This window comes from Erythrolamprus reginae, unplaced genomic scaffold, assembly GCF_031021105.1.
Source record: "Erythrolamprus reginae isolate rEryReg1 unplaced genomic scaffold, rEryReg1.hap1 H_3, whole genome shotgun sequence".
NCBI lineage: Eukaryota > Metazoa > Chordata > Lepidosauria > Squamata > Dipsadidae > Erythrolamprus > Erythrolamprus reginae.
In genome coordinates this window covers 279,099-289,012 of record NW_027248484.1, presented here as the reverse complement: position 1 = coordinate 289,012, position 9,914 = coordinate 279,099, and the positions used below count along the sequence as shown (strand labels likewise).

Below are 9,914 nucleotides of genomic sequence, written 5' to 3'. Positions count from 1 at the left end.
AATTTAATATTTTTTTTAAAGGTATATATAAAGAAAAAGTATATCAGTGTAAATTTGGGTACAAAACATTCCATCCCAACCTTGCTTTCCAGATGGCCATGGACCACCTCTCCCATCATCCTGAGTCAGGAGGCTGATGCTAGGCCTCTCCTCAGGTAGGGCCCATATTCCTGTGGGCCACCTGTGACGTTCCAGAGAGAATCCGCCCGTGATTGGCTCCTTCTCAACCCCCCCCTTCCACCGAGGGCTGACGGGATTGGTAGTTTCATGCACCCCCAATCCTCCAGGACAGAGGTAGGCAAAGTTGGCTGTTCTATGACATGTGGACTTCAACTCCCAGAATTCCTGAGCTAGCAAGTCCACAAGTCATAGAAGAACTAACTTTGCCTACCCCTGCTTTAGGCCGGGATATTCCGCCACGCCCCCAAAACTCCGCCTCCTCTCTCTCTTTCTCTCTCTGTCGCGCGCGCGCAGGTTTACGATAGGCGGGACCTCCCCAAGATGGCCGCCGGGGCGCTCTCTCGCGGCGCGCGTCCTCCGGCGTAAGCATAGACGCGCGCGCGCACGGAGGGGGGGCGGGGAAGAAAAAGTGGGCGGCGCCTTGCCCTGCCAGCGAAAGGCGGTCGGTCGGTTTGGCTGGGAAGGGCCGGAGCGCGCGCGGACGGGCGCGCGAGCTCGCGCAGTCGCCGTTCGCGTCCGCCGGGGCGGGCGTCTAGCTCCGTGAGGCGGCGCCGCCTCCGCCGCCGCCGCCGCTGCTGCTTCTGAGGAGAAAAAAAAACCAACAAAAAACCCGGAGCGTACCGAGGATGAACCTTCTTCGTTTTTAAAAAAGGGGAAGAAGGCGAATTCTTTTATTTTTATTTTTGTGAGGAAGGAAGGAAAAGGGAGAGGCTCGAGCCGGGCTCGAGCGGGTCGGGCCCTGAGGGAAGCGCGGATGGGGGCGTCCGCGGCCGGCGGCTGAGGAACCGGGCCCCGCCTGCCCTGCGTGGTGGGGTCGGCCTGAGGGAGAGCGATGTCGAACGCGGGCACCCGGAGGGCCGGCTCCAGCATCAAAGTCCGCCTCACAGGTACAGACGCCGGGGCGCCGCCGCCGCCTCTTCCAACACCCCCCGGCCGCCCCGGGCGACAACGGCCGGCGCCGTCCCGCTGGGGGAGTCGGCGCCTGGGATGCGCAGGGGTGGGGGAGTGAGGGGAAAGGGGGTTTGCCTCTTCTGGGATCGCCATCCTCCCCCCAGGGCCCCCCCTCGCCCCAGCTTGGGCCTGGGCTGTGTCTGGAGGACGGGCTGGGGGTGATGGGAGTTGTAGTTCCGCGTGCGGGGCGGAGGGGTGGTGGATTCTGGAGCAGGGAGTTTTTCTCCTCTTTCTTTCTCTCCTTCCCTCCTCTTTTCCTCTGTTCCTCCTTCCCCCTTTCTTTCTTTTCTTTCTCTCCCTCGGCTTTCCTCCTTTTGGGTCCTCTCTTCTTTCCTCCCCTTCCTTCGCCCATTTCTTCCTCTCCTTTCCTGTTCCTCCTTCCCCCTTTCTTTCTCTTTGTCGTCTCTCTGCTTCCCTGTGTCTTCCTGTCTTTCCCTCCTTTCCCCCCTTTTCCTCCTTCCCCTCTTCTTTCTTTTTTCCTCTCCTATGTTTTCTCCTTCCTCTATGTTTTCCTCCTTATGGGTCCCCTCTTCCTTCCCCTATTTCTTCCCCTCTTTTCCTCTGTGCCTCCTTCCTCTCTTCTTTCTTCCTCTTTCCTTTCTCCTTCCCCATGCCTTCCTCTCCTGCTTCTTCCCCCTCTTCTTCCATCCTCTTTCTTCCCCTATTTCTCCTTTCCTGTGCCTCCTTCCCCCCTTCTTTCTTTCCTTCCTCTCCTGTCTCTTTCCCCTGTGTCTTCCTCTCCTGCTCTTTCCCCCTCTGCTTTCCACTTTTTTGATCTTCTCTTCTTTTCTCCTCTTCCTTTCCCAATTTCTTCCTCTTCTTTTGTGTGCCTCCTTCCCTTCTTCTTTCTTGACTTCCTTTCTCCTTCCCCTATGCCTTCCTCCCCTGCTCCTTGTCCCCCTGGTTTCCTCCTTTTTGGCCCTCTCTTTTTCTTCCTATTCCTTCCTCTCCCGTGCCTCCTTTCCCTCTTCTTTCTTTTCTTCCTTTTTCCCCTATTTATTCCTTCCCTTCCTCCTCTACTTTCTTCCTTTTGCCCTCTTCTTCCTCTCTTCTTTCCTCCTCTCTTCCCTGTTTCTTCCTCACTTTCCCCTATTCTTTCTTCTCCTTTCCTCCTACTCCTCATTCTCTTTGCCCTCTCCTCCTCTTCCTCTCCTTTCCTCGTTTTCCTTCCCTCTTTCTCTTCCTCTCCAGCCTTGGAGGGAAGATGTTACTGGGCCTTGGAGGGAAGAGGTTACAGTTGTGCTACTGCTGGTCCTCCTTTCCTTCCTGAGATAGGCTGAGGTGGGGTGGTGGGGCAGGTGAGCCTCACCTTTCGAAGGGCTGTTCGCTTCTCGGCTTTTTGGCTAAGATCAAGTGTGGCCATGTAAAGAAAGGCCTTATTTGGGCCTTGACATTCAAACATGGTGAGCAACACACCATGGCTAACAGTACTGAGACAGTTCCTGCTGTTATGGATTGACTGTCGCTCCCTTCTTTTTTACCTTTTCCTAAGAAGTGTGTGTGTGTGTGTGTGTGTGTGTGTGTGTAATCCTTTCTTGCATCTCCCCAATTTGGTGGGTTGGAGAAATCCTGCTCCCTCTTTTCATTTCTTGCTCTGCTGTCTTGGCAAAAATGCCCAGCAGACATTTGAGTTCTGACTGTTTCGGCATTGCAGTGGAATTGGGGGAAGCTGGTTGGTTGTGGGTTTTCCCCCCCTTGCTGGTTGGAATTTAGGGGTATCTTCTAAAGGAGGCTGAATCCTTCCCTCCTGCAGCTCCTCCGGTTGGAGATTTTCAAATCTATAAACCTCTTGAAGGGTTTCATTACTGTATTTGCTTTCCCCTTAGTTTGTTGAATACCTGGAATTTTCTGGATGCACCTTGTTTAAAACTCTTTTCAGAGGATTGTATTCAATACAACTGGATTTCTGTGTCAAAGTACTGTTGTTTGTTAATATTTGACAGAATAAATTTCTCATGGGAACACAGATACTCTTATGTTTGTAAAAATTGGCCTGGCCAACCAGACTTTATGAGGCTTGACGGGAAGGATAGATTTTGTTCAAGACTTCCTGGAGAGGCGCCCAATGTAGTCTTGTATTAAAGCACATTTAGATTGCATCTAAGGGTTTTTCCATTGAGGAAGACGATATTGCCAGAATGATATTAGGTGCTTTCAAAAAGGGATGGTAGGGATCCTCGGTGATTATGGTTCTAAAACTCTGCCCTTGGTTTTCTTAAAAAAAAAAACCATGGAATATTCACTGTAATAAATGTAACCAGACATCTGTACTAAGAAACCTGTCAAATATATCTATTCAGAAATCTGAATGGTGTAAACTTTTAGTCTGCATGTTAGCCATGATTTTGCTGAATAGCTTTTGTCCTTCAGTTCTCTCCCTCCCTCCCTCTTAACAGGAGGTTAACTGCATTGATTTATGTTATAGAACTGGGGTAATACTAATGTAAGTGAAATACATATAAGACAGGTGTTTCCTGGCCCATAGGCCTTGTAGAGTGGCATACTTTTCTATGGAAATAAAGTATGTGAACTGGCCTTTGTAATCTAGACAATATTTAACTTCCTGTCTGGTGTCCCCCCCCCCTTTTTTTTTGAATGAAATTCAGATACTCCTCGGAATATTTGCTAATTCCATTGAGAATGACTAACACAAATTCCACACAATTCTTTTGGGAAGCCTGGTGAATTGTAGTTCAGCGCCTCAGTGACTTTTGCTTGCCAAATATAATTCAGAAACCAACTTTCTTTTTATGTTTAGTGTGAATTCTGCTTGAGAGTGTTTTCTCTCCAAAAATTAATACACTACTTCCATTTACCAGGGTAAAATGATGGGCCAAATGTTCAACACCTAGCAATGATTCATTTCAATTTTTTTTTAGCATTGCTTTCATTGAACTATAAATTAACTGTTGCATTTTTAAAATGAGTCTTGATTATTGAACTACCGTTGATATTCTGTCTTCCTGATCTTCATTAATTGTTTCAATTTTTTCAGAAGTTAAAAGGCATTTCAGATGCAAACAGAATGAAACATTTGAAACAGTACAGAAGTCATTATATTGTCATGGCAGCTTGATGCTTTCTTCTTTTCTTATAAACTTACAGTATATAATTGCTGTAAATATATCCTATAAACATTTCTTTAATTTAGATCTGCCACTACTTAGCATTATAATAGTACTTTTATGCATTTCCTGTAATTATTTTCAACATCCCTACTTAATAGCAGTTTTGTTGCTAACTGTTGCTTTCTCGTAAATAAAGAAGATACTATTAAAGTAGCAATTTCTCTAATGCTGAACAGCAAATTCATAATTGAAGCTTCTAAACTGGGGACTTCTCAACCTAACCATGTTATTGATTGGTCTCCCTCCCCCCCTCTCCCCCCCTCTCTGTGTGAGAGAGGTGAATTCTAGTCATTGAGGCTGCCTGGAAGGGTCCTGACAGTTTTCATAGCAAGTTTTTGGGAAGCGGTTTGCCATTGTCTGCTTTTTAGGGTTGAGAGAGAATGACTGGCCCAAGGACACCCACTTTCATATGCCTGGCTTCATGCTTTAGGTGGAACCAAAATTCAAGGGGTTCCGGTTTCCAGCCTGATGCCTTAATTATTACATTAAAATGGCTCTGTTTTTTTTTTTAAATCAAATTTGTATGCTGCCTGACTCCGCAATCTGAGCCGCCCGCAATCACCAAAGCAAGGAAATCAAAATAAAACTGATTCAAGAAGATACGTTTTAAATAAATTATTAATTCTCATATTAAGTTACTTCTTTATTTTACCTGCAAATATTTTAGATACAGAATTGTTCTGAATGAGAGAAAACTAATTTTAACTATCCAATCCAATTTATAATGGTTCTATTATTATTATTATTATTATTATTATTATTATTATTATTATTATTAATTAAATTTTTATGCCGCCCCTCTCCGTACCTGTCATAGTTTTGCATGTCAATGTGTATTAGCCCTACAAGCTTGGTCTAAGAATAAGTTAAATAGTCTTGGGCTAAATTTGAACTTGGTCATAATAGAAACAGCTTGTAAAGTAAAATATAAAATTACTTTTTTAAAAAAGTAATATCAGAATACTTTTTAAAATGTTCAATAGAGGCTAACACACTGATTCTCTCTCTCTCGCTCTCTCTCTCAAATCATGCATCAGACTTTGGACATATAACTAAGATGTATTGACATAAAAAAAGGGACTTGGCCAAATTCACATTAAGTGATATCTGAGAGTTGAGAATAATAAGGGAGTTAATAATTCTACAGATTATCTAATCTTTGTTTGGGTTGATACAATTGGTAGAAATGTAGAAAGCTATTACCATACTGTCTCAGACCATTAGCTTATGAATTTGCACTATTGTCTTTTTTAAATTAGCAAAAGCTGGCCGTCCTAAGGTCTACTCTTCTTTATGTATAAACCCTGAGTTGGAAATTATAAATCTTAGGCAATCATTAAAAGTTAGTAGCATTTTTAACTTGGTGGCAGTCCATGAGAATTAATTTTTATTATATAAGCATGGCTATAAAGGTAGGCTGGGACCTGGTGGGTAATCCTTTTGAAATAATCTTGACAAGCTTATTTAGCATTAGGTTTCTAGCTTGCAACGATACTCATTTAATTTTGAACATATCAACTTTCTAACACCTGGATTTGGTTAAAGCTATCTTTTCCATATTTTTCTGCAAGCACCTTCAGATTTTCATATCTTTGTATGCACTATTATGTGACATTTTGGACGCCACTATGTAATACCATAGGTTTATCTGTAATAATATGCTTCCATGGAGTGCAAAAATGTTCCCTTCGATAGCAAATCCCACATATTATGTTTGTTAACAGTCAGATGATTTGATTGTTCGAAGCCAAACTGGTTTGTTTTGAATGGTTTGAATGTTGCTTGTACTGTATTTTCATTTGCAAGTCTCCAGATGGGGTTGTAGCGATTTAAAAGACTGCATCCATTGAGTATTGTATTGGTCAGGTGACTAATGTGGAAATTTGTTATGTGAGTATAACATGTGTCCAAATGCCATTTTATATTTCAGTTATTAGCACTGAGCAAATTAAAGTTGATTCCTCCTTTTCCCCAAGTATTTCTGTGGATTGCATTCCCTCTTTTGCTCTTTTATTAAGTCAACTTCTATTCATGCCCTTGATGTAGATTTGAAACTATAACAAGGAAAAGGAAATTCAATACAGCAACAATATTTAGTGCATTAGCAGAAGAGCACAGCTAAATACAGCCTGGTGAAAAAAACAAACCATTGATCTGAGATGGTTGGACGGGTGAAATTATTTTTAAAAGCTCATCTTGGATGGTGAGTTTAATTAGCTGCAGAAGTATGGTGATGCACTATCCTGTAATCGCAAGAGAAACACGGTTTGAAAATGTGAAGTGTAAGAAATCACCCTGTTTATTAACACAAAGACAGTCCTCCTGCAGCCTCCCATAAATTTGATTATAATGGGAGCTTCAGACTATAATAGGTCAGATTTTGAAATTAAGCTCATTGGAGCTGTATGTTAAAAAGAAGATTGAAGAGATTACGCCTAGCATACTGTCATCTGACCGGGCACAATGGCTCAGCAGTCAAAGACGCTGAGCTCGTCAGAGAACTGACAGCCCAGGTTTGAGACCCCCGAGCTCCATGAGACAGGGTGAGCTCCCATTCCTGGGCCCAGCTCCTGCCCACCTAGCAATTGGAAAACATGCAAATGCAAGTAGATTAATAGGTATTCCTGTGGTGCAAAGGTAACAGTGTTCCCAGTGCCTTTGGCGAATAATCATGTTTACTATATGACTATGGAAATTGTCTTTCAACAGCATTGTCTCCCTTGGCTAAGAAACGGAGGTGAGCACAGTGCCCTAAAGTCAGATGCGAATATCAGTATGGACTAATGCAGCATAGTTAACTAGTGATCTTTGACACTGAAATTATAAGTGGCCCAGTTGATTTGCTTTCCCCCCAGAAGGTCATTTTCAGAAATTGTGATGGCAGGGTCCGTCTTTTTAAAAATGTGGCCTGCATAATATCCTTTTGCTTCTACTGTCATTTTATTTTGTTATAGCTGGAAACAAATTCAGAGGAATAGATGAGCTTAACCCTGGGTGCTTTGCTACAGTAAATCATTTAACACACAATTATGTGCCATCAAGTCAGTGTTGGGTTTTAGTGACCACATGGATAGATTTTCTCCAAGATGTTTCAAGTTTCAAGTTTTATTGGATTTATATGCCGCCCCTCTCCGAAAACTCGGGGCGGCTAACAACAATCATAAACTATACAATAAAAATCCAATACTAAAAGCGAATTAAAAACCTCTTAATATATAAAACCAAACATACATACAAACATACCATGCAAACATTTGTAACGGCCTAGGGAGAGAGGAAATCTTAATTCCCCCATGCCTGGCGGCAGAGGTGGGTTTTAAGTAGCTTATGAAAGGCAGGGAGGGTGGGGGCAATTCTAATCTCTGGGGGGTGTTGGTTCCAGAGGGCCGGGGCCGCCACAGAGAAGGCTCTTCCCCTGGCTCCCGCCAAGCGGCATTGTTTAGTTGACGGGACCCGGAGAAGACCCACTCTGTGGGACCTAACTGGCCGCTGGGATTCGTGCGGCAGAAGGCGGTCCCTGAGATAATCTGGTCCGGTGCCATGAAGGGCTTTATAGGTCATGATCTGTCTCCAGAAAATAACTTCTAAGCAGAAAATTTAGGTGGCTAACTGACTGCTCTGCATAGATTGTATTGCTTCACTTTTTCAGTACCCTTTAAACTGATAGGCTGGAATCCCAGTCAGATTTTTACTACTAATATGGTAATGATTAAATAGTTGCCCTTTTGAAAAAAAAATGTTTTTCTTCTAATTTAGAGAACTGTGGGAACAGCCTACGTCAGAGCATGGAACACTTAGAAATAAATACCTCTCAATTATTTAGACCGTACTATTGATCCGATACAAACTTTCTGTTTAATTTCTTGAATAATAAAAACATTTCACAGTGAGAGAATAACTTCCAAAGATAGAATTTGCTGTGCCAAAAACCAAGGGAAAAATGAAAATAATAACCCAATGTTCTAAATACCTAATTTGGCTTTTGAATTCTACGTCTGGCAAGAGAATGAAAGTTGACACATGGAAGAATGATAAAAGAAAGAGATAATAGCCCCTAGGTTGATGGCTAGATGAGATTTTTCTGGGCAAGAATGTGCTGAATTCTAATGCAGTACATGGTTTGGGGGTTACTTTTCATTCAGCAACATTTAATCATGTGAGAGGCCAAAACTTGCACTGGCTTGTGTCAAAAGCAGGCTTGCATACAGCAGAGATAAATCCCTTTGGGCCATCCAATTTATAGCTCAAAGAAATCTCTTGTTTCTGGAAGACACAGCTTAAATTCCGAGGAACTGTGGAACTAATTTCATGTGGATACCTATTTCTTGGGCCTTGTTTCTCAAATTACAAGCCCTCTTTTCTGTCTATGAAAGCAGTCTGCTTTTAAAAGTGAGGTTTCCCGTTTCCGAAGGGTTCGTGGAAAGAGCCCAAATCCTATTGTACATATTTAATGTGTCTTTTGGAATCCTATCTGCTGAGTTTACTAAATGAGATAAATGCCATTTAAGCATCTCTTAGTCATCTTTCTGCCTCTCTTTGCGAGTAAAACGATCCATTCTTCAAAAAATTGAACTCCTGGAGAAAGGGTGCGGTGGTGCAGCATGGCTCCGAGTAGATTCACCTCCGTTGCAGGTGCACAAAATTCTCTCTGGATCAGGCGTGCCTCTCCTTACTTATGTCAAGCTCTAGAAATAACTTTTCCAAATGACTACCGTAAGGATTAACTATTAGCTACCTAACAGCCAAAGATCTCCTGTCACTAAAAATATAAAGGGATGTATAAAGTGACAGGATCTTCCCTTAATGATTTTCTGTCAAGTATGCTATGAACAATTATGGAATGTAGGTTAAATTTTGCTCCCTCCTCGGTCAGGGAAAAAGTAAATTTCTTCTAAACTGCTGGAGTGCTGCTTGTGTTCTTTTGGAAGTAATTCTCTCAACACTTAGTCAGTGCAGAAGTTAAGTTTTTGAATCTGGGTCTTCTCACTGCTAATTCTACTCCACCATCAGCCATAAAAGCTCTTAGGGTCAGTTTAGGCCTGAAACAAGAAGATTCATTTCATTTCATTTTATTGGATTTGTATGCTGCCCCTCTCCGTAGACTCGGGGCGGCTAACAACAGTAATAAGATTGTTGTTTTCAGGGAAAATAGGAGAAGGGAAGGTAACATATGCCACTTTGAGCACCTGTTACAGAAGGTGAAAAACAAATAAATAGAGAAATAATGATAATTTTTGTATTATGCTTTCTCTTTATTTAATATGTGCATCACCCTCAAAAGCACATCCACAAATAGTACAGTAGCTTTATTAAAACCACTCATTATTCCAACCAATTCATTTTTAAAAATCATGCAGCCATCACCATTTGTGAGATAGGAAAGAAATCCTCAAATAAACAGTAAAACAAATGTCTGCCATATGTCAAGGCAGTTTTAATGGATAACTCAGAATGTTCTTTATAAATTGGAGCATCTTGAAAAGAAGCTTCGAACATTACGAGGAAGAAAAAGAAACCCTTTCTGCGAGCTCTTTTCTCTGTTGTAACCTTCCGCAAATGGGTGCTGTCCAGATGAATTGAATTTCAGTTCTCGTATTTCCTGACATTTGGCCTTGGATCATGTTGGCCGGGAATATTGAGAGATGCAAATCCAGC

General features: G+C 42.5%; 1 protein-coding gene across 2 annotated transcripts in view; it reads left to right on the top strand.

Annotated features, from left to right (window-relative positions):
• Positions 1-611: 611 nt before the first annotated feature.
• Positions 612-9,914, top strand: part of LOC139155549 (E3 ubiquitin-protein ligase SMURF1-like) — a 51,509-nt gene continuing 42,206 nt past the window's right edge. The window contains exon 1 of one of the 2 annotated variants that reach the window (XM_070730731.1): positions 612-1,067. In XM_070730731.1, coding sequence (XP_070586832.1) covers positions 1,013-1,067 — 55 coding nt within the window. In that variant the 5' untranslated portion in view covers positions 612-1,012. The remainder of the gene's footprint in view (positions 1,068-9,914) is intronic. The other variant, XM_070730732.1, reaches the window with a different exon arrangement.